The sequence below is a fragment of the Moschus berezovskii genome, chromosome 12 (assembly GCF_049115385.1).
Source record: "Moschus berezovskii isolate FMDL1 chromosome 12, NW_MosBer_1.0, whole genome shotgun sequence".
NCBI classification, from domain to species: Eukaryota; Metazoa; Chordata; class Mammalia; order Artiodactyla; family Moschidae; genus Moschus; species Moschus berezovskii.
The window spans coordinates 15,028,224-15,053,420 of NC_142471.1; the positions used below are offsets into that span (position 1 = coordinate 15,028,224).

The following is a 25,197-nucleotide window of genomic DNA, read 5'->3' on the forward strand; positions in this document are numbered from 1 at the left end:
AGTGAGAAGGCGAGCGCCTCCCCGGCCCCCCTCGGCGCCTGCCGCTCCCGTGCGCTGCACCGTCCGCCGCCTCACGCGCGGGGTCGCGGGTGCCGAGGCGCGAGGGCAGCCCGGGGCGCGTGCGCGCGGGAGGGCCGGGCGTGGGGCGGGGGCGGGGGCGGGGGCGACGGAGGGGAGCGCGGCGCGCCGGCAGGTGGGAGCGTCCCCTCGCGCGCGTGCGCGCCCCGTGCCTTCTCCCGCACGTTCCCCGCGCGCCGCGTCTCCTCCCCGCCGGGCGCGCGCCGCCTCCTGCCCTCGCGCCGGGTCTGTCTCGGTCTCTCAGAACCGCACGCTCCGCGGAGCTCCAGCCACTGCCGTCGCCTCGGCAGCAGCTCTCCAGCCCGGCGGCTCAGCATCGGCCCCTCAGCGCCGCGTCCCAGGCCACCTCCCTCTCCTCCGCCACTCCCCTCTCCTTTCCCGCCCTTCTCTCCCACACGGTCCTCGGAGAGAGCCTGGATACGAAGCAGGCGGCCGTGAGAAGGGGGTTGGAAAAATGGAGGTGCCGCGCCTGGATCATGCCCTCAACAGCCCCACCAGCCCCTGTGAGGAGGTGATCAAAAACCTCAGCCTGGAGGCCATTCAGCTGTGCGACCGAGATGGTAAGAGCGGCCGGGACTGTGGGGGTTGGCCGGGGTGGGGTAGAGCCCGCTGCCGGACGCCGCGGCCGCTGGGGCTCCCGCCGACCCTGCTCGCCCGGCGGTAGGGGCTTTTGTTGTCCCCCGTGTGCAGCTGAACGCTGGTGGGGCTCCTCTTCGCCCACCCATTCGCCCCTCAGGCCCCAGAAACAAAAGGACCCCGGGGCTCGCGGGTTGGCTGGGGAAGCCGCCGTGGTCCCCGGCCGCGGAGCCCCTCGCCGTTCTCAGCCGCCTGGCTCCCGCCGAGGGGTTGCCCCGCGAGGGCGCCGTTCCCGCCGCCGTCTCCGGCTCCGGACCAGGTGTTTCCGATCTTTGCCGCAGTCCCGCTTTCCTGGGTCTCCCGGCAAAAGCCCTCAGGATGTTTCCAGCGTTACCCCCCGGCCCCCAGCACACACTCGTTAGCGGTCTCTGTCCGGAAACTTACTAGTTCCTTTTTGAACCTCCCATCTTCAGACTTCCTACATTTTGAAGTCTTTTTATCCTTTCAAGATGGAATTTTTGAAGTGACAGTTTTTTTTTTCAGTGAAGGGACGGAAGAGTGCGTTTCAGCACCAAGGACAGCCACAAGCTTCGTGGTTTGAAACGGTGATTCAGAAACTCAAAATGTGTAATAAAGTGGCCTCATATAGCTGCCGTGATTCACAATATGTGACGAGTACTCACCGTTGTGTCTTCTTATATCGCTTATTCTATTGTTAAAGTTGACAGTCTCCTTAAAAAGGAAATTGATTAAGCAGGTCTGAGCGTTAGAGGTAAACTGGTACAATGTGCAGTATGGGTAGTTACAGCCCTTCTGTATTACTAGTTGGAGTAGTTGGAGAGTCAGTGCTATTTCAGTAATGTGAAGTAAAACTTCACTGGTAAAGAAGTCATCTGATTAGTACTGACTGATATAATAATTGTAAACAATTATACAGGTGACAAAGGAAAAATAATTTATGTGTTGTCAAGATGACCCTGAACAGTTTGACTGTAAAAGAAATTAGTGTTTAACTGTGTATAGAGATGATTTAAAAATGGTTTTTAGTCACGGTTATGTAGATATACTAATATACTTGCAATAAGGTCGTAAAATTGATCAGTATATAATCCAAGTAGAGAGCAGAGGTCTTGTTTCCAGTCATTCAAATGGTAATAACTTGGTTAGGCGTTGCTGAATAGTACAGTTTAGGTCAGCTGAACACCGAATTTCCGTTTATTAATAAATTTAAGACAATCGCTCGTGGATTAATTGCTCTTTGAAGCCGAAGGCACTTTAAATAATTTTGGAAAAGGTGTAGCATAGATAATATTCTTGCAAAAGCTTCTTTTATTCATCCCTAGACTGTTTTGGTCATCATAGTAATAAGTGCACATATTTTTTACATTAACAATTCATTGTTTTGGTATTCCATGTAGGAAGTTGCACTATTGGACTGTACAGATTATTTTTAACATACCACATAGAAAGTCCTATGGGTTTGTTTATACTTTTGTGAAATGACTTTGTAATGTTACCATTGTAAATATTTTTATTTTCCTATGCTGGTTTGACAGAAAGCAATAATAAAGGTAGATTTTATTTTCACCTGCTTCAATGTTTTATCAAAAGCTCGTCACTATAGTTATTGGAAATAGGCAATTCATGGCTGCTCCTCGAAAATCAGTAGTTAGTACTTAAAATTGCACTTACCAGATGTTTCAAAGATACTAAGAAAAATAAAGTTTTTTTAAATGACCTTTATAGAGTTAATAATGTACAAAAATTAATGTCCTGCATTTACCGTGACTCTTCTCCTGGAGTAGAAGTTATTTTATTTTGGTAATGTTTTTTAGTTTCTATGATTCACATTACTAATCCTGCAAAATGAATGAATTATGTAACATTTAATTGGGGATATACTGGCACTAGACAGTTTGAAAATTACTACTTATTTGCAGACTTCTAATAGATTCAACACAGATTAATTAGAGTTTCATTTTATAAAATAGCTTATGTCTTCAAATACAAAGGGCTAACTTTTATTAAAAGATGTGTAAAATGTGAAAATAACTCATGTAAAGATTTTGTTAAATGCCTAACTTTATGTTTTGTGAAACTCTATATGCCAATTCCAGAAATGTTATGTTGGCATCATAGGAATAATTTAGAGGAGATGATATAGTTACTTTTACAGAACAATTTAAACATGTTACATTAAGTTTTTCAACCAGATCTAGTCATACTTTTATATTGAGAAATTTTCAGCTGGATGAATTTGCTTCTTTCACTTCCTCCCTTTCACTCCCTATCCAGTCTCATTGTTTTACTTCTGGAAATATATAACACAAAAATTTGTGGCGGATCTGTTTTGCACTTAAGTACATAATGAGTTATATTTTCATAATTGTATGATTGTAGAAATAAATGTGTCTTGTTTGCTCTTTACTTTTCCTACTTTAATATGAATCTGATGATGGGAAAAATTAGTGCAATATTAATTCCTTAGAAGTGGAACGAAGTAGAATAAGAGAATATACAATCTGATTATTTAATAGACATTTCCTTTTACCCTCTCCACTTACAGATGTTTTTAATTTTATAATATTTTGCATATTACATCAACTGAGAGCTATAGCTGCTGGTAAACATAACTGTATGTCTTATTGTCTTATGCTTCCTTGCATCTCTTCTTTTATTGTTTTTTTTTTCCCTTGTCATTTGCCTTTTTTCTTATCTGTTTACATTATTAGTAACAATTTACAATACTTCTTTTTCTCATCATCCCTCAAAATGCCTAATAGTTTCTGAAGAATTTGTAATGGAGTCCAAGCGGTCATATAATTAGATATTTTAATTAAGCAAGAGGGTTTTCATACACACATTATCTCATGTATAGTTTTATCCTAGGCATGTGTGCTCTGGTTTCTAATACAAGGCCCTGCCTAGATTTCACTTGTAGTTCAAAATGAGGATTCTGGACAGACTTCTATTAGAAAACCTCTGAAGATGTGCTATAGATCTAGTAGTTTCTATAACCTCTGTTGTAAGAAAAAGAGTGTTTCTGTTCTTCTTGTATGTTGAAGTGGCCTCAAGTGACGTATATGATACACTTTAATGGTGAGTTTTCAAAAAAAATCAAAATGATTTCTTATCTGGAAGCATTAGTAATATGGAAACTTCTTTTCAGTTTGTTTCTTCTAGTAGATACTTCAGACCCTCACTGACCTGTGATATTTCAAAACAGCTCTGACCCCACACATAGAATTCTACACTGCTTCTCTTCATCTTTTTTTTTTTTTTTTTGCATCATACATATGGAAGCTTTCTTTCCTTGCTGTGGAGGAAAGATTCATCTTTATGTTGCTTTATATGCATCCAAGCTCCCTCCACATATTTTGAAAGATAAAAATTCCTTTGAATCTGGACTTTACCCTATTTCCTTAAATTATGTTGCTTTATATGCATCCAAGCTCCCTCCACATATTTTGAAAGATAAAAATTCCTTTGAATCTGGACTTTACCCTATTTCCTTAAATTATGAATCAGCTGAGATTGTCTTCTTTATTGGTGTGTGAATTAAATTTTAAGTTTGAAAACAAAAGGTAATACAGGAGTGTTTAGTAACACAGTGCTGTATTAGATAATTCTTAATGGTATTTTTTAAAGCAGATGTCTAGGATGAATACTCTTAACTAGTACCTTTCATAGTACAAAAATTTACGGTAGGCATTACTGAGTCTCACTGACATGCATGTAGCATGGTGGTAATACCATTTTACATTCAGACCTCTCATGAAATGTTGACTCTTGATAGATATATGATCTTAGGCAAATTACTTAACCACTTTTTAGCCTCAAGCTTTCTCACATAATATGGGTATAAAAATGTCAGTCCTGTAGGATTGCTGAGATAATTAGGTATTATAAAGCAGTTCTTGACACAAAATAGAGAATAGTAGTTATTTTAAATGGAATATTATTCTCCATATTCCTTCTTGAGTTGAACTACTGCTTTATAATTCTTCATTTTTTGGCCAATATTTGGTTTAGATCTTTTTAAAAAATTTCAGTTGTGTTTTATGTAATAAATCTTATGTCACTTCAGTTTCATAAGTAGTCAATGGAAACTAAATTCTGAATTTTAAATAAACAGTAAAATCACAGTTACAGTACTCTAATCTTTGTTTATATTTTTCTATCACATCAGTTATATCCTTCTCAACCTTAATCCTAAAATCTATTTTCAGCTTCTATTTGAAACCTGCTGTTTGCTGTTTTTCGTGTACATTGTGACCTTGACACCTGCTTTAAGTAGGTATTTGCATCAGAGATCTTCTATGTTCTTGATTCAACAATTGTTTTTTTTCTTTATTTTATTTTTTTAAATCTGTATTAGCACATGTGACCTCTGGGTTCATTTATTTGACCCAGATATGACAATGGAGATGCTATGAATTTTTATTAGTGTGAAAACAAAACTAAAAGAAACAAGCAAACAGCTTGAAAACCATCAGATTATGTTAAAAGAATTTGTATCTTTGGTAGGGGTTCTAAGTCATTCCCAGAGAAGACCACAGGAAGTTACTAGAGTAAAAGTCTCATCAAAGCATATGTGACCAGGCTCCCTCCAGTGGTAGAATGACTGATATGCCATAAGTTGAAACATTCTTGCCTAGGTAATTAAGCCAATTAGAAATTCACTGTATAGAATACATCTAGAAAACGTCACCTTTAAAAAAATTGCTGCTGGTATTTCCTTCTCTTTAGGCCTAAGCTTGATTTTTTTCATTTAACTTAGGTAATAGTTTCCTGATGACTTTTATATTTTATCCTTGATTGCAGGATAATAATAATAATGGCAGGTACATCAGTTATAGCTGTAAGCATGATCCTTCTAGTTTTTTATTTTTCTTCTCTGTCCTTAGTAAATGTATAATTTGTTTTCTTTATAGTATTTGCCTCTTTCTTTGGTTTATTTTCCATTTCTTTTAACTTTCTTTGTAATCATTTTATGGTTCATAAATTATTTAAATTCTGTCTTTACTACTATAAAGCATTTGCCTCATTTTAAGAGTTTAAAATATTTTGTTAATACTAGACAGTAAACTTTCCTATTAATAAGACTATATTTTAACATGAGAAGTAAAATTAGTATTTGGGGAGGACTTCTAGCAGAAATGTGATGAAAGAGTTGAAGAGTCTTGACAGGAAGAATAGGCAGCCTCAGCTTGTTCTCTATATGGGAGGAGAGTGAGTGGCAGTGGTATAAAAGAAATCTAAAAATAATTACCAAAACTTTGTGATTGATTGAATTTTCAAGCAAAATGAAAAGTGACCAGTGGTAACCGTAGGATTTTAGATGTAAGAAATCTGAAGAATCATTAACAAGAATGGAAAAAAAAGGAAAGGGTATTTTGACATCTGATGACAGCATTTTACATCTTAAAATTTTAGGCCTCAGTGGACATCTAAATGCATCCCAAACACTTTTCCAGGGGTGCTTCCCTCTGAGAAATCGTTCTCAGAACAGTTTTTATGTACTGCTTTCTCATTATTGTTTCAGTGTGGACGCTCACAAGAAAATCCATTTACATTCTTCTTAGACACTCCTTTTGCTTCATTCTCGCTATTCCTGCTCTTTAAGGCTATTTATCATCCAATGATATTTTGAGAGTCATTAGTAAACTACTTGATACAGAGGATTATGAAATATATTTTTTGAGTCATCTGCACGAAGATAGTTTTGGAGTCTTTGGAGACTTTTCACAGGGATTTAGTACAAAGTGAAAAGAACATGTACATTAAGGTATTTGAAGTCTAATGTAAGAGACTTCCTTGGAAGCATATATTAAGCCTTTACCAATTCCTCCTGTGTTCTGGGAAAAGGGTTCTAGAATGAAGAAGAGAATTGTTCACAGAGCTATGTATTCCACTGAGGAGACTAGAACTTGGCTGAACAAGGAAGATTAGAATTTGACTTCGGTTTTAGAGTGACCTCTGAAGAGCTTTGTGTCTCTCCCCTTGAAGGTAAGGAATGATCACATGCTAGGGAAGGCCAAATTGAACCTCAAAGATGAAATAAACGTGCAATTCAGGCTTGTTAATGCAGACAAGTACTCTGTGTTTTGAAGTCCCTCATTAGATGTGAGCTGAAAAAAAGCATCATACTCTGAATTGTGGTTAGTTTATGATTTTATGACCAAGTTTGTGGTTCATTATAAAGGGGTTGTGGGATTTTTGCATATGAACTGTTACTTGTAGTGTTTGTGGAAACTACTGTAAATAGATCTTTTTGTTTTCTATAGTCTATGTAAGTGTTGCTATCTAATAATAGTAAGAAAAGCTTATAATTTCCCTCAATGTATGCCAGTAAAGACAAGGCACAAAGTATTTTTCAATATGCTTATCATGATTTTTCTTGAAAAATACTGCCTTACCTTCTCTAAGCCTGAATGTTGGTAAATCTCCTAGTCTTTAAAAATTTTAAAGCTGATGATAAATGCAAAGAAAAATGACAGACTATTTTTGAGCATCAAGTATGCGATATGTTCCTCATGATTGCATTTTCGAGTTATATCTGTGATGTAGAACAGGGATCAGCAATTTACAATCCTTGGGCCAAATCTGAAAACCTGCTGCCAGCTTTTTAAATAAAATTTTATTGGAATAAAACCATACTTATTTGTTTATATATTGTCTATGACCACCTTCTTGCTAAAGCATCAGAGTTGTGTAGCTGTGGTAACAGACCACATACCCCACAAACCTTAAAATACTTATTATCTAGTCCTTGACACAAAAGGCTTGCCAACTCTTAATGTAGAGGGCTAAGAAAATAAATTAATATCTCTTGATAGGAATAAAAATATTGAAAGAGTTTCTGAAAAAAAAATCATAATATTTTGCTGTTATAGATTACTAGGGCTTTAGATTATGCTGGTCAGGCAGAGTTCTGTGGAAAGCTTAAAAACCTTACCTGGCAATAATAGGAAACAATCCCTAATTTTAATTTGAAATCCAGGCATCATATAAATAACTTTAGAAAGAGATACTAGTTCTGCATCACAATTTCATTAATAAATATGTTTTAAAGAATCAAACATGATATGAACTTTGAGAAATACATTTATATTGATACATATTACAAACATTTATGTATGCATCATATTCTTCCTTCTAAACCAAATTCTTATTTAAAAAGGTTCAAGGTCTTTGCTCATCTTTCTATTTTCATAATCTCACATACTACTTCTCAGTCTACCTGTATTTTTTTTCAGGGTTTAACCTAAGACTGTCTGATACATTATAAAAATAGAAGAAAAATGAATTATTAGAAAAGTGAAATTTAAAAGATCCAAAAAGATTCAACAGACATAAAATTTATTGTCAGAATCCTATACAAGTTTCCAAAAGCTTAATCCTAATTTTTATATTTATCTCATCACAAATTGGTAAATAGTTTGCAAACCACACTTTGAGCACAGTAGCTAGAGGATGGTGACAGTCTATCTTTATTCAAAGCTTAATTTTTAGGTATTGAACTTAACCAGTTAATATTCTTGCTTTGTTTCCTTTTGTTTTTTTACTGGCCTGGTATTTTTACTGTTTATACATGTATTGAAAGTTTAGGATCTCTGTTAAGAATTGGAAAAAGGATCCAATTATGTGTAACTTGGATCCTGCATTTAAAGGATTTACTGGGAATTAGGGAGATGATACATTTAAATAGATAAATACGTGATAAGTATATAATAAGAGTGTAGAAGAAAAAGTGGTTAATTCTGTCTTGAGTCTCAGATGACTTCACAGAGGGAAGCAACGTATTTTCTGGGTATTAAAATTTAAAAATTTGAAGAAGCAGAATAAGGACATTTCTGGCAAGATAAGTGCATATATAAAGGCATAAAACCATATATGTCCTAGGAATACAGAGCATTTAGTATTGCTAAAAAAGGAGGTATTCTTTTATTCCTTATGAGAAAATAAACTAAAAGCTAGTTAGGGAGAGCTGTTAATAGATTATGCCATGATCTATAGTTTGAATTTATCTAGTTTGAAATCTTACTATTAGAATCCAAACTTTCTAATTTGTAGAGAACCTTTTAAATCAAAACGACCACATTTTAGAGAACTCTTAATAAGTGAAAGGAGCATTTTATTAGTATACACTTATCCTGGAATTTCAAACATACCTTGTACTTCAAATAAAGTCAATTGATCGATGGATGTAGTAAGAAATTAAAATTAGCAGTTTACTTGAAAGTTGTTACTTTATATCAGCCTGAACATCCACTTTATTTCTGAATTTTATTTTTATTGCATTGTGTCTAGGAAATTCTGGTTCATACAGATAAGTAGTGGCAAATGATAATGTTCTTAATTCATTTTACCTTATCAGGATATTCTTTAAATAAATTGATTCAGACTTTAGAGAAATAGTAAGATATTTTTTTTTCTCAACTCAAAGTCTAAGTCCTTTTGGAGGGAGGTGATAGAATTGACTCATCTGTCAGTTCATTTTGTCATTGTTCAGTGTGAAAATAATGTATCTTGTAATATTCTGAGATATTCATTGATAAAATTTTTTCATTGCTCACATTTTTGTGCTGATCTCTGTTAAAAATTTCAGAACAGCTTAATTACTTGAATGATGACTCAACTGTAAGAATCAGTTTCATTACTGATACTTTATATGCATGTATAGGCTTGGTAATGTTTGTGACTTTTGTCAGATTGAGGTTTTTCAACTTGTTACAATGCTATATAATCATATTAGTGTGCCTATTATTTATATTTGAAAGATTTATATAAAGATTTTTTGATGACTAAATAAAGTATTGTTTCTTTTGAAGTGTTTATACTTTGCTTCAGGACCTCTATTTAAGTTTGGTATGAAGAAAATGAACTTTGAAATTTTCTATCTGTAACCCAGGAAAAAAAGAAAAATCCAACAATTTAGATGATAATCTATGTGTTATTAGGCAAAACTGTTTTGAAGTATCTTATATCCAATCCTTATTAGTGAACAGTTAGTACTTAATGAAAGCTGGCAAAAGCTTTTATAGGAGCTACCACTTCTGAGATTTTAAAATTTTTATCTACTTCTCTTAGTAGAGTGTCTCAACAATTCTTACAGTTCAGTTGATGATGTGTTAAAAACGGATTTAAACTTTAAAATTTTCTTGTTGTTTGTATGTTGGTTTAGCATCCTTGAGTTGACCTATTTGAGAAACTTCTACAAAAATAAATGCAGAGATCTGCCACATTCAAATTCTAACGCAGTTAAATTGGAAAGATTTTACATAATTTCAACATTTGAATTAATCAAGCATATGTGATGAATAATTTTGTATTTTCTGCATTTTTAGACATGTACCGCTATTTCAGTTTTTCCTAACAGTTTACTAATTTATTTGTCGTCCTGTCATATAGGATTTAATAAGACTTTTGTCCAATCATGTATGCTGTTGTTCATAGGTAATATGGTGACTTTGTTATGAGCACATTTTAATTCCTAGATTAATAATAACTTCATATACACGTTTTTCCTCCAGAGTTGTGGAACTTGTCAAAGACTGTATCATTACAGATTTCCCTTTGATACGCGAAAGCAGAGCTTTCTTCTGAAAGCTTTCGTAAGCCAAAATGGTATAAAGTGAAGAAGCAGTTAACTTAGGACACATATTGCTAATGTATGCACAAAGTAAATCCAGATAAAGCATAGATACTCACAGACACAGTTCAGAGCTCTGGAACTTGATGCTGAGATGTAGAGTGTAGTTCTCAGGGAGGGAACCTGGAGGTGCAGCCCTTCCTGCCTGGGATGCACACTGTCTCAGTGGTGGCTCCCTGCCAAACAAACACTGAAGGCTGTTTTTGACTTTTTGCCTCTTTTTGTAGAAGGGAAAATTCTCTCTGGATTTTTATGGCTGGCAAAAAGAGGTACTGGTGTAGATATTTTGTAAAGGTGAAATGACATAAAATGATGTCTTGGCAAAGTGGAGGATAGCTTTATTTGCAAACCTTGATGTATAAAATCCAGTGAAAAATGATCATTTAAAATTTGCCACTGCAATGTAAATTCTACTGACAGATGACTGTCATTGAACTTTAGGGCTGTGTTTTACTTTGAGAGTTCCCAACTGTTAGCTGAAAGAGCAACTGTTACTAATTAATAGGAACGTTTTTCGATGTCTCGAGCGAAATCAGTCTCAATACCTCCATGTTAACACCTGTGTAAGATTCCTGCTTTTAACTAGGGATCCACTTCTAGTTTTATAGGTTATTATTTCATAACCTATACTGGAAAAAGTAGAACTATAACCCAAACTTAGAGTAACTCTATCACATGTGTGAAGAAATACACAAAATTCATAAGCCCTTCTATTTAACTTGTTCTAATGTGTTGGAGAAGACTCTTAAGAGTCCCTTGGACTGCAAGGAGATCAATCCTGGGTGTTCATTGGAAGGACTGATGCTAAAGCTGAAACTCCAATACTTTGGCCACCTCATGTGACGAGTTGACTCACTGGAAAAGACTCTGATGCTGGGAGGGATTGGGGGCGGGAGGAGAAGGGGACGACAGAGAATGAGATGGCTGAATGGCATCACCGACTCGATGGACGTGAGTATGAGTGAACTCTGGGAGTGGGTGATGGACAGGGAGGCCTGGCGTGCTGTGATTCATGGGGTCGCAAAGAGTCGGACATGACTGAGCAACTGAACTGAACTGAACTGAATGCACCGAAGGGACAAATAGATGCACCTGAGCCATGCCTGCAACTACTTGAACACTGCTTGCAAACCCATAATGTTTGCAAAATTTTACTTGAGTGTATACTTGCTGAATTGAGAAAACAAACGTAAAATATGATCAGAGCCACAACCTTTTTATACATTATGCCATTTTGTGTACTGAAGTAGCAGGACAAGTTTTATTTTGATGTTTACCCCAAATCACATAATACAACACAATTTAATATATGCTTTTTAAACTCAGTTTTTAAAATAGTTCAAAATTATTCAGAAGAAACTTAAATGATAGTGTTTGCTGAACCTTTTAATCACCTCTACTAAAAAATATAAAACCATTTATCAGAAACAATTTAAATCATTGGATCTCAGCACTTGTTACCAGGAGGACTTGGTAAAGCAGGCTGCTCCCCTCACCCCCTGAGTTTCTGATTTAATAGTTCTGGGGTGGGGCCCAATAATTTGCATTTCTAACAAGTTTCCAGGTGATGCTGATGATGTTGAGTCAGATACCACACTTGGAGAACCACTGCTGTAGGCAGCATAACCAAAGAAGTCCTTAGGTAAGGAAAAGTTATTACATGTTTGGTTTTAATAAATACAACCATTTGAGGAATGAACTGGAGTACTGAGCTCAGGAATCTCACCACTTATGGGCAATTATAGACAAAAGGATTGTTTTGAAAAGGAAGATGAAAATTGGGAGTGGAATTGAACATTTTTGAAGTAAAGTCTGTTGATTTTGTGATTGAACTGGAAGTGTGAGCTATGAAAAGGAATTGTTGTTGATGGATAAATTTACTAGATTGGGTACATTTTGATGCCAGTAAATAAAGTAGTAATTATTGGAGTGAATGTGCAGGAGAAGTCTTGATATCAGAATATTAACAAGCTATTAAAGTCTTCTGAACAACTTAGGCTTCTGATATTTGTGTAATACCTATATGGAAATATGCATGAAGCTGTTAGAAATATCTCTGCCTTATTGGAGGATTGTGTCTGAGGATAAACATGGAATTTGATAGTCACTTTCAAGCTGTTTTTCTACTGCTTCTCTTTCTCCTTTCCTGTATACTGTGCTCAGTCACTCAGTCATGTCTGACCCTTTGTGACCCCATGGACTGCAGCCTTCCAAGCTTCTCTGTCCGTGGAGTTTTCTAGACAAGAATGCTGGAGTGAGTTGCCATTTCCTACTCCAGGAGATCTTCCCCACACAGGGATCGAGGTCATGTCTCCTGCATTGGCAGACAAATTCTTTACCACTGTGCCACTTGGGAAGCCTCTATCAAATGTTTTTTCCTTCATCTTCTAGTCAGTCCTTTAGAATCATAGTGAGTTGTTGAACTGCTCATTAGAGCAAGTAAATTCAAATGTTGGCATCATCTTTTGTGGTGTCTAAAATGAGCATTGAAAATTACTTTTATATACTTTTGGGAGTTGTTATTTGGGGCAGTTAACATAAAAGAAAACAATTGACCTAAGCTCTATACTTGATAGATTTCTCTGTTATATCAACTGGAAAGAGAGTTAAGTATATGATTGTCTGTGCTTACTGTTGAGTTAAATTCACCCACTCCAGTCCATTTTAGTTAGCTGATTCCTAAAATGTCAGTGTTCACTCTTTCCATCTCCTGTTTGACCACTTCCAATTTGCCTTGATTCATGGACCTAACATTCCAGATTCCTATGCAGTACTGCTCTTTACATCATCAGACTTGACATCCATCACCAGTCACATCCACAGCCATGTGTTTTTGCTTTGGCTCAGTCTCTTCATTCTTTCTGGAGTTATTTCTCTGCTCATCTCCAATAGCACATTGGACACGTACCAACCTGGGGAGTTTCTATTTCAGTGTCTGATCTTTTTGCCTTTTCATACTGTTCATGGGGTTCTCAAAGCAAGACTACTGGAGTGGCTTGCCATTCCCTTCTCCAGTGGACCACGTTTTGTCAGAACTCTCCACCATGACCCATCCATCTTGGTTGGCACTACACGGCATGGCTCATAGTTTCATTGAGTTAGACAAGGCTGTGGTCCATGTGATCAGATTGGTTAGATATCTGTGATCGTGGTTTTCAGTCTGTCTGCCCTCTGATGGGGAGAAGGCAATGGCAACCCACTCCAGTACTCTTGCCTGGAGAATCCCATGGACGGAGGAGCCTGGTAGGCTACAATCCATGGAGTCACTAAGAGTCAGACATGACTGAGTGACTTCACTTTCACTTTTCACTTTCATGCATTGGAGAAGGAAATGGCAACCCACTCCAATACTCTTGCCTGGAGAATCCCATGGACGGAGGAGCCTGGTGGGCTTCCGTCCATGGGATCGCACAGAGTTGGACACGACTGACGTGACGTAGCAGCAGCAGCCCTCTGATGGAGAAGGATAAGAGGCTTATGGAAGTTTCCTGATGGGAGAGACTTACTGAGGGGGAAACTGGGTCTTGTTCTGATGGACGGGGTCATGCTCATTAAATCTTTAATCCAGTTTTCTGTTGATGGTGGGGGGGGGGGTGTTCCTTCCTTATTATTTGACCTGGTGGAGGTAATGAAGATAATCTACTTCAAAAGGTCGCATGCACACATTCCTACACTCAGTGCCTCCAACCCTGCAGCAGGCCACCGCTGACCCATGCCTCCTCCAGAGACACCTGGACACTCATGGGCAAGTCTGGGTCAGTTTCTTGTGGGGTCACTGCTCCTTTCTCCTGGGTCCTGGTGTGCACAAGGTTCTGTTTGCACCCTCCAAGAGTCTGTTTCCCCAGTCCTGTGTAAGTTCTGGCAGCTCCGTGGTGGGGTTAATCACGACCTCCTCCAAGAGGGCTTATGCCATACCCAGGTCTGCTGCACCCAGAGCCTCTGCCCCCGCAGCAGCCCACTGCTGACCCGCATCTCCTCAAGAGACACTCATACAGAGTCTGGCTCAGTCTCTGTGGGGTCTCTGGGTCCTGGTGTGCACAAGGTAGGTTTGAACCTCTGAGTGTCTCGCTCCAAAACCACACAACCACTGCTCCAGGTGGGTTGGACGTGGGTGTCTCCTCACAGTCACAAGGCAAATTGGAATTGGTCAAATAGGAGTTGACAAAAGTGAACATCAACATTTTAGCAATCAGTGAACTAAAATGGACTGGAATGGGTGAATTTAACTCAGATGACGATTATATCTACTCCTGTGGGCAAGAACCCCTTAGAAGAAATGGAGTAGCCATCATAGTCAACAAAAGAGTCCAAAATGCAGTACTTGGATGCAATAACAAAAACAACAGAATAATCTCTGTTCATTTCCATGACAAACCATTCAATACTGCAGTAATCCAAGTCCATGCACAGACCAGTAATGCTGAAGAAGCTGAAGCTGAACAGTTTTATGAAGACCTACACGACCTTTTAGAACTAGCACCCAAAAAAGATGTTGTTTTCATTATAGGGGACTGGAATTCAAAAGTAGGAAGTCACGAAACACCTGGAGTAACAGGCAAATTTGGCCTTGGAGTACAGAATGAAGCAGGGCAAAGGCTAATAGAGTTTTGCCAAGAGAACACACTGGTCATAGCAAACACCCTCTTCCAACAACAAAAGAGAAGATTCTACACGTGGACATTACCAGATGGTCAACACCGAAATCAGATTGATTATATTCTTTGCAGCCAAAGATGGAGAAGCTGTATACAGTTAGCAAAAACAAGACCAGGAGCTGACTGTGGCTCAGATCATGAACTCCTTATTGCAAAATCCAGACTTAAATTGAAAAAAGTAGGCAAACCACTAGGCATTTCAGATATGACCTAAATCAAATCCCTTATGATTATGTGGAAGTGAGAAATAGATTCAAGGGATTAGTTATGATAGAGTGCCTGAAGAACTATGGACAGAGGTTTGTGACACTGTACAGGAGGCAGTGATCAAGACCATCCCCAAGAAAAAGAAATGCATAAAGGCAAAATGGTTGTCTGAGGAGGCCTTAAAAATAGCTATGAAAAGAAAAGAAGTGAAAGGCAAAGGAGAAAAGGAAAGATACACCCTTTTGAAGGCAGAGTTCCAAAGAATAGCAAGGCGAGATAAGAAAGCCTTCCTCAGTGATCAGTGCAAAGAGAGAGAGGAAAACAATAGAATGGGAAAGACTAGAGATCTCTTCAAGAAAATTAGAGATACCAAGGGAACATTATATGCAAAGATGGGTACAATAAAGGACAGAAATGGTATGGACCTAACAGAAACAGAAGATATTAAGAAGAGGTGACTAGAATACACAGAAGAACTATACAAAAAACAGCTTAATAATCCAGATAACCATGATGGTGTGATCACTCACCTAGAGCCAGATATCCTGGAATCCAAAGTCAAGTGGGCCTTAGAAAGCATCACTATGAACAAAGCTAGTGGGGGTGATGAAATTCCAGTTGAGCTATTTCAAATCCTAGAAGATGATACTGTGAAAGTGCTTCACTCAGTATGCCGGCAAATTTGGAAAACTCAGCAGTAACCGCAGGACTGGAAAAGGTTAGTTTTCCTTCCAGTCCCAAAGAAAGACAATGCCAAAGAATAGTCAAACTACCACACAATTTTACTCATCTCACATGCTAGAGGCCTGGCATGCTGCGGTTCATGGGGTCGCAAAGAGTCAGACACGACTGAGCAACTGAACTGAACACATGCTAGCAAAATGATTCTCAAAATTCTCCAAGCCAGGATTCAACAGTATGTGACCTGTGAACTTCCAAATGTTCAACCTGGATTTAGAAAAGGCAGAGGAGCCAGAGAAATTACCAGCATCCGTTGGATCATCGAAAAAGCAAGAGAGTTCAAGAAACACATCTACTTCTCCTTTATTGACTATGCCAAAGCCTTTGACTGTATCACAACAAACTGGAAAATTCTGAAAGAGATGGGAATACCAGACCACCTGACCTGCCTCCTGAGAAATCTGTATGCAGGTCAAGAAGCAGCAGTTAGAACTGGACATGGAGCAACAGACTGATTCTGAATTGGGAAAGGAGTACGTAAAGTACATCAAGGCTGTATATTGACACCCTGCTTATATAATTTATATGCAAAGTACATCATGAGAAATGCTGGGCTGGATGAAGCACAAGCTGAAATCAAGATTTCCGGGAGAAATGTCAATAACCTCAGATATACAGATAACACCACCCTTATGGCAGAAAGTGAAGAAGAACTAAAGAGCCCCTTGATGAAAGGGAAAGAGGAGAGTGAAAAAACTGGCTTAAAACTCAACATTCAGAAAACTAAGATCATGGCATCCAGTCCCGTCGCTTCATGGCAAGTAAATGGGGAAACAGCTTTATTTTGGGGGGCTCCAAAATCACTGTAGATGGTGACTGCAGCCATGAAATTAAAAGACGCTTGCTCCTTGGAAGAAAAGTTATGACCAACCTAGATGGCATATTAAGAAGCAGAGATATTACATTGCCGACAAAGTTCCGTCTAGTGAAAGCTATGGTTTTTCCAGTGGTCATGTATGGATGTGAGAGTTGGACTATAAAGAAAGCTGAACGCCGAAGAATTGATGCTTTTGAACTGTGATGTTGGAGAAGACTCTTGAGAGTCCCTTGAACTGCAAGGAGATCCAACCAGTCCATTCTAAAGGAGATCAGTCCTGAGTATTCACTGGAAACTCCGATACTGTGGCAACCTGATGTGAAGAAGTGACTTAGTTGGAAAAGACCCCGATGCTGGGAAAGATTGAGGGCAGGAGGAGAAGGGGACGACAGAGGATGAGATGGTTGGATGGCATCTCTGACTCAATGGACATGAGTTTGAGTAAGCTCTGGGAGTTGGTGATGGACAGGGAGGCCTGGTGTGTTGCAGTCCATGGGGTCTGACGCAGCTGAGTTGTACACAACTATGACTGAACTGAACTGTGATTACTGTGGAAATACAGTGGACTAATTTTTCCTTCATTGGCAACAATCTGCAATGTATTAAATAAACTGCTGGAACTCAGCAGGTAAATAATGACACTTGAACCTACGAAAGCTAAAATCTTTATACTGATGCTGTTTCTAAAACTTTCATACTGAACATATATTTCCAACATTTTTTCAAATTCTGCTAAAGTTAATATTTTCTTTGTATGTATTGAATAAGACATAGTCATTTTTATATTTGATTTGTGCTCTTTGCAGATAACTTAAAAAACACTAATCAACCATAGCAGTGCTCTCTGTCATTTCTCCAGTGTTCTTAATCGTTTCCTTCTGAAAAATTTGACAGAAGGGCAAATGGCTGTGAAATGTAACTAAACTATGTTAAACTGTCCTTTCTTAAATGATTTCTGAAATTTGTTGAGGCAAAGTGTTATAAATAATAGACTTTGAAAATACAGAGATTTAACATTGTTAACTTCATTTATGTATATATACACATATATATATGCCATGTCAAAGATAGCCTAATTGTTACTGTGCTGACAGTTCAGTTTTAAAAACACTCTAGAATGCTGCATTTGTATCATTTACCTATGAGTTTGCAAAGCTTTTTAGCCCAGCATTTCTGTCAACATGTGTTAAATTTTTTTCTCCAAGCACACAGAACTCTTGTGAAATGTCAAAAACATTGTTTTTAAGTAAAAAATGACACCTAAGAACGATATGTGTGATGATGTAAGAAAGTAGAAAGGAGTTTTACCCAGAATAGTTTTTGCTAAATTGAAAAGTAGCTTTGCAAAATTTTTATAGACTAATGTTATTATACCAACAGTATAAAGTATCATAATTTATTATGGGTCAGAATTTACTTTAGTTGTTTTTAAAATGACTTTAATTGCCCTGTATTATCACTGCTGCTGCTAAGTCACTTCAGTCGTGTCCGACTCTGTGCGACCCCATAGATGGAAGCCTACCAGGTTCCCTTGTCCCTGGGATTCTCCAGGCAAGAACACTGAAGTAGGTTGCCATTTCCTTCTCCAATGTGTGAAAGTGAAGTCGCTCAGCCATGTCTGACTCATAGCGATCCCATGGACTGAAGCCTACCAGGCTCCTCCATCCATGGGATTTTCTAGGCAAGAGTACTGGAGTGGCTTGCCATTGACTTCTCCGGTATTATCACTAAGGGTCTGCAAATGGCTTACTTTTGTTTTTCTGTTATACTCTGCTATGTTTTATCGGGAAGTTAAGTGCTTTGTTTCTACATTGTAAAGACTTCCAAAACTGTTGTGTAAATGCTATGAGTGTTTTGTGTAGGAACTTCAGAGGTCATTTAAAGTAATTAACTGGGCCATGGAATAAAGTAATAGAAGTTCTATTCTAATAGTAACATCTAATAGAAGAAATAAGTTTGATTAATCTTTTCTGTATAGACTGATACTTAGTATATCAAACTATCAACTATACTGTATATGCATGATTGGTGTGTGTAATTGAAATTTTATAATATATGTTTAATAAGACACCTACTGATGCACTTTCTCCATTTTGATGCACTTTCTCCATGTGATATCTTTTGCAAATGTGACAGCCCTGAAAACCAGGCATATAATTAAATCAAGTTTATAGATTATCATTTGAGTTGCTGTATCACAAAATGTTAGATCAAAATTATCAAAATATTAAGAACACATACTCATATTGTTATTTTAGTAATAATTTTAGAATATGTGTTTTATTATTTTAAATTTCTATTTTGTCCATGATCTGTAATGTTTGTAGTACAGTTGACACCTAAACAACTCAGGTTTGAACTGCACAGGCCCACTTATACACAGATTTTTTTCAATAAGTACTACAGTTCTGTACCATCCTTAGTTGGTTGAATTCCCAGGTGTGAAACCTCAGATACAGAGGGACCTCAGCATCTGTGGATTTTGGTATCTGCAGTGGGTCCTGGACAAATCCCCTTTAAGTACCAAGGGATGACTGGTACAACAGCATGTGTATATAATTTATGAAGAAGTAATAGCACTTATGAGTATAGATTCAGCAGTTCTTACAGGGATACAAGAACAAAATCAATTCATAAGAATGAATTTTTATTATGTTATATTTTTACATATCTTGCTTTATACAACAAGGTTTATCTGTATAAATCCACTCAGTGTTCAAAGGTGGATATTATGATTACATCGCAGAATTAAATACTTTGTCATTAAAAACATTCCGTAAATATATTTTATAGAGGTATATAATTGACATAACATTGTATCAGTTTCAGATATGCAATGTAATGATTTGGCATTTTATATATTGCAAAATGATCACAAAATAAGTACAGTTAACATCCATCACCATACTTAGTTGGTGAGAACTTTCCTGATAAGAACTTTCAAGATCTGGCTACTGTCAAACTTTTAATAGAATATTGTTAACTTCAGGCCATCTGTTTCCTTTTATTGTTTTTTAGATTCCACAGAAAAGTAAGATACAGTATTTGTTGTTCTATGTCAGATCTACTTCACTAAACATAATATCCTCACAATCCATCTATGCTGTTGCAGATGGCAAGATTTCATTCTTTTTTATTGGTGAATATTATTCGTGTGTGTATACACACCATATTTTCTTTATCCACTCATCCATTGATGGACATTTAGGTTGTTTCCATGTCTTGGATATCATAAATAATGCTGTAGTGAACATGGTGATGCTTATATCTTTCTGGGGCTTCGCTGGTGGCTCAGATGATAAAGAATCTGCCTACAATGCAGAAGACCTGGGTTCGATCCCTGGGTCGGGAGGATCCCCTGGAGAAGGAAATGGCAACCCACTCCAGTATTCTTGCCTGGAAAATCCCATGGACAGAGAGCCTGGCAGGCTAAGGTCTGAGTTAGGGTTTTTTTTTTTTTTCCTGCAGATAAATTCTCAGACATGAAGTTGCTGGATTATATGGTACTTCTCCTTTAAATTTTGAGGCATCTTAATACTCTTTTCCATAGTGGCTACACCAATGTACATTCCTACCAACAGTGCATAAGGGCTCCCTTTTCTCCATATCCTCACCAATCCTTGTTATTTCTTGTCTGTTTTAGAATAGGCATTCTGACAAGTGTGAGGCAATAAATCTCATTGTGGTTTTGATTTGCATTTCTGATTTTTGGGGATGCTGAACATTTTTTCATGTCCGTGTTTTTATTTGTATGTTTTCTTTGGAAAAATGCCTATTTAGACACTCTGCCCCTTTTTTGTATCGTTTATTGAATTTTGTGAGTTCTTTATATTTGATCAGACTGTTGCTCTTCAGTTGCTAAGTCATGTCTGACTCTGTGACCCTGTGGACTGCAGCATGCCAGGTTTCCCTGTTCTTCACTTCCCAGAGTTTGCTCAAACTCATGTCCATTAAGTTGGTGATGCCATCTAGCCATCTCTTTCTGTGTCACCCCCTTCTCCTCCTGCCCTCAATCTTTCCCCACAGCAGGGGCTTTCCAGTGAGGTGGCTCTTCTCATCTGGTGGCCCAAGTATTGGAGCTTCAGCATCAGTCCTTCCAATGAATATTCAGGGTTAATTTCCATTAGGATTGACTGGTTTGATCTTCATGCTGTCCAAGGGACTCTCAAGAGTCTTTTCTAGAACTGCAGTGAGAAGGCATCAGTTCTTCAGCATTCAGCCTTCTTGGTGGTCCAACTGTCACATCTGTACATGGCTACTGGATAAGCCATAACTTTGACTATATGCACCTTTGCCAGCAAAGTGATGTTTTGCTTTTTAAAATGCTGTCTAGATTTGTCATAACTTTTGTTCCAAGGAGCAAATGTCTTTTAATTTCCTGGCTGCAGTCATGTCCACAGTGATTTTGGAGCTCAAGAAAATAAAATCTGTCACTGTTTCCATATTTTTCCCCATCTATTTGCCATGAAGTGATGGGACTGGATGTCATGATCTTGGTTTCTTGAATATTGAGTTTTCAGCCAGCTTTTTCCGTCTCCTCTTTTGCCTTCATCAAGAGGCTCTTTAGTTCCTCTTCACTTTCTGCCGTTAGGGTAGTAACATCTGCCTATCAGAGGTTGTTGATATTCTCCAGGCAATCTTGGTTCCAGAATTTTATCAGGTACCTTATCAGATATATGATTTGCAGGTTTTATCTGTCTTTCAGTACAGTGCTTTTTTCATTTTGTTGCTGGTTTTCTTCGCTGTGAAGTTTTTGGGAGTTTTGTGTTTTGGACTATGCCGTGTGGCTTGTAGGATCTTAGTTCTTTGACCAGAGATCAAACCTGGGCCCTTAGCGATTGAAAGCATGGAGTCCTAACCACTGCACCACCAAGGAATTCCCAAAAGCTCTTTAGTTTGGTGTAGTTCTATTTATTTTTGCCTCCTTTACAAAATCAAAAAATAATTGCCAATATAGCTGTCAAAGAGCTTACAGCTTATGTTTTCTTCTAAAGTGTTAGGGTTTCAGGTCTTAAACATTCAAGTCTTTAGTCCATTCTGAGTTAATTTTGTGTATAATGTAAGATAGCAGTCCAGGCTATGCAGTTTGCCACCACCATTTATTGAGGAGACTATCCTTTTCTGATTGCATATTCTTGACCATTGTCCTAAAACAATTGGTAGTATATGCATGGGTTTATTTTTGGGCTCTCTGTTCTGTTACATTGATCTGTTTTCTTTTTATACTCAATATCCTATTGTTTTGAACTTCATAGTTTTATAATATAATTTGAAATCAGGGAGCATTGTTGTTTTTTTTCTCAAGATTGCTTTAATTACTCAAATTCTTTTGTGGTTCTGTGTATTAGGACTGTTTTTTCTATTTCTTTGAAAAATGCAATTGTTATTTTCCTTGTTCCTGTTCAGTCGCGAAGTTGTGTTCGACTCTTCTGTGACTCCATGAACTGCAGCACACCAAGCTTTCTTGTCCTTCACTATCTCCCAGGGCTTGTTCAAACTCATGTCCATTGAGTCAGTGATGCCATCCAACCATCTCATCCTCTTTTGTCCCTGTTTCCTCCTGCCCTCAATCTTTCCCAGAATCAGGGCCTTTTCCAATGAGTCAGCTCTTCACATCAGGTGGCCGGAGTATTGGATTGCACCGAATCTACAGACTGCTCTGGGTAGTATGAACATTTTAACAAAATCATTTCAGTCTATGATTGTAGATTCTTTCCTTTATTTGTATTGTCTTACATTTTTTTATTATTTTATTTTATTGAAGTGTAGTTGATTTACAATGTTGCGTTAGTTTCTGGTGTGCAGCAAAGTGTTTCAGGTTTTTATATATATTCTTTTTCCTATTCTTTATAGTTTATTATAGGACATTGAACATATAATTTCCTGTGATATACAGTAGGACCTTGTTGTTTATCCATTCTATATATAATATTTTATATCTGCTAATCCTCAATGCCCAGCCATCCTCCTCCTCACCCACCCTCTCCCCAGGCAAATCACAGGTCTGTTCTCTATATGTGTGAGTCTGTTTCTGTTCATAGATAAGTTTATTTGTGTCATATTTTAGATTCTACATATAAGTGATATCCTATGATATTTATCTTTCTCTTTCTGACTTCACCTAGTATTATAATTTCTAGGTCCGTCCATGTTGTTGCTAATGGCATTATTTCATTTTTTATGGCTGAGTAATATTCCATAGTGTATTACATACCCCATTTTCTGTATCCACTCATCTTTCAGTGGGCATTTAGGTTGTTTTCATGTCTTTGCTATTGTAAGTAGTGTTGTTATGAACATAGGGCTGCATGTGTCTTTTCAGATTAGAGTTTGTCCAGATATACATCCAGGAGTGTGATTGCTGGATCATGCATGCGTGCTCAGTCACTTCAGTTGTGTCTAACTCTGTGCAACCCTATGGACAATAGCCCACCAGGCTCCTCTGTCCATGGGATTCTCTAGATAAGAATACTGAATTGGGATTCCCTGCCCTCCTCCACGGAGAAAGCAATGGCAAGCCTCTCCAGTACTCTTGCCTGGAGAATCGCATGGACTGAGGAGCCTGGTGGGCTGCAGTCCATGGGGTCACTACTAGTTGGATACGGCTGGGCGACTTCACTTTCACTTTTCACTTTCACACATTGGAGAAGGAAATGGCAACCCACTCCAGTGTTCTTGCCTGGAGAATCCCAGGGACAGGGGAGCCTGGTAGGCTGCCATCTATGGAGTCGCACAGAGTCGGACCCAACTGAAGCGACTTAGCAGCAGCAGCAGCCCTCCTCCAGGGGATCTTCCTGATGCAGGGATTGAATCTGTGTCTCCTGCATTGCAGGTGTATTCTTTACCACTGAGCCACTGGGGAAGCCCTGCTGTATCATATGACAACTCTATTTTTAGTTTTTTAAGGAAGTTCTGTACTGTTCTTCACAGTGGTTGCACTACTGCATTCCCACCAACAGTGTGGGAGGGTTCCCTTTTCTCTACACCCTCTCCAGTATTTACTGTGTGTGGACTTTATCATGATGACCATTCTGACTGATGTGAGGTGATATCTCATTGTAGTTTTGATTTGCACTTTCTAATAATTAGCAGTGTTGAGCATCTTTTTATATGGCCATCTGTATGTCTTGTTTGAAGAAATGCCTACTTATGCCTTCTGCCCATTTTTTGATTGGCTCGTTTGGGGTGGTTTTTTTTTTTTTTTGGTGAGTTGTGTGAGGTGTTTGTATATTTTGAAAATTAAGCCCTTGTCAGTTCCTTGATTTGCAGATATTTTCTCCCAGTGCATAGGTTGTCTTTCATTTTGTTTATGGTTTTCTTTGCTATGCAAAAGCTGAGAAGTTTGAGTAAGTCCCATTTGTTTATTTTTGCTTCTATATATTTTGCTTTGATAGACTGGTCTATGAAGACATTGGTGTAATTTATGTCAAAGATTGTTTTGGCTGTGTTCTCTTCTAGGAGTTTTAGGGTGTCATGTATTATGATTTAAGTCTTTAAGCCATTTTGAGTTTCTTTTTTGTGTATGGTGTGAGAGTGTGTTCTAACTTCACTGATTTACATGCGGCTCGCCAGCTTTCCCAACACCACTTGCTAAACATATTGTCTTTTCATCAATGAATATTCTTGCCTCCTTGGTTTAAGATTAACTGACTGCAGTTGCATTGGTTTATTTCTTGGCTCTTTTCTGTTGCACTGATCCATACATCTGTTTTTGTGCCAGTACCATGCTGTAGTTTTGTGCTGTTGTCTGAAAATGTGGGTGGGTTATACCTCCAGCTTTGTTCTTTTTCCTCAAGATTGCTTTAGCAATTCTTGGATGTTATGGTTTCACTGGGAAATTCTACCAAACATACAAAGAATAACTTATACTGACTCTTCTCAAACTCTTCCAAAATATTGAAGACGAAGAAACACACTTCAAAATTCATTCTATGGAGCCATCATCACCCTGATACAAAAGCCAGACAGAGACACCACCAAAAAAGTTGGTTACAGACCAACATCTTGAATATAGATGCAAAAATTCTCAACAAAATATTAGCAAACTGAGTCCAGTAACATGAACAAAGATCATACATCACAATCAAGTTGGATTTATCCCAGAGTCATAAGGATGGTAAAACATATGCAAATCAATCAATGTGATATATGAACAAAAGAAAAGACAAAAGCAGCATGATCATCTTAATAGATGCCAGAAAAGCATTGATAAATTCAACATCCATTCATTATAGAAAATCTTACGAAACTGAGTATAGAGGGAATGCATCTCAACATAATAAAAGCTATTTATGACACACTCACAGCCAGTATAATATTAAATGGTGAAAAGCTGAAAGTCTTTTTATTAAAATCTGGAACAAGAGAACGATGCCCTCTCTCACCACTTCTATTCACTATAGTACTGAAAGTCATAGACATGGCAATCAGACAAGAGAAAGAAAGAAAGTATGTCTTAAATTTCTTTC

General features: G+C 38.1%; 1 protein-coding gene across 1 annotated transcript in view; it reads left to right on the top strand.

The window, feature by feature from the left end:
- The first annotated feature begins 376 nt into the window (after positions 1 to 376).
- PHYHIPL (phytanoyl-CoA 2-hydroxylase interacting protein like) overlaps positions 377 to 25,197 on the top strand; it is a 109,584-nt gene continuing 84,763 nt past the window's right edge. The window contains exons 1-2 of the mRNA XM_088841896.1: positions 377 to 638; positions 1,198 to 1,240. Of these exons, the coding sequence (XP_088698022.1) occupies positions 533 to 638; positions 1,198 to 1,240 (149 nt within the window). The 5' untranslated portion in view covers positions 377 to 532. The remainder of the gene's footprint in view (positions 639 to 1,197; positions 1,241 to 25,197) is intronic.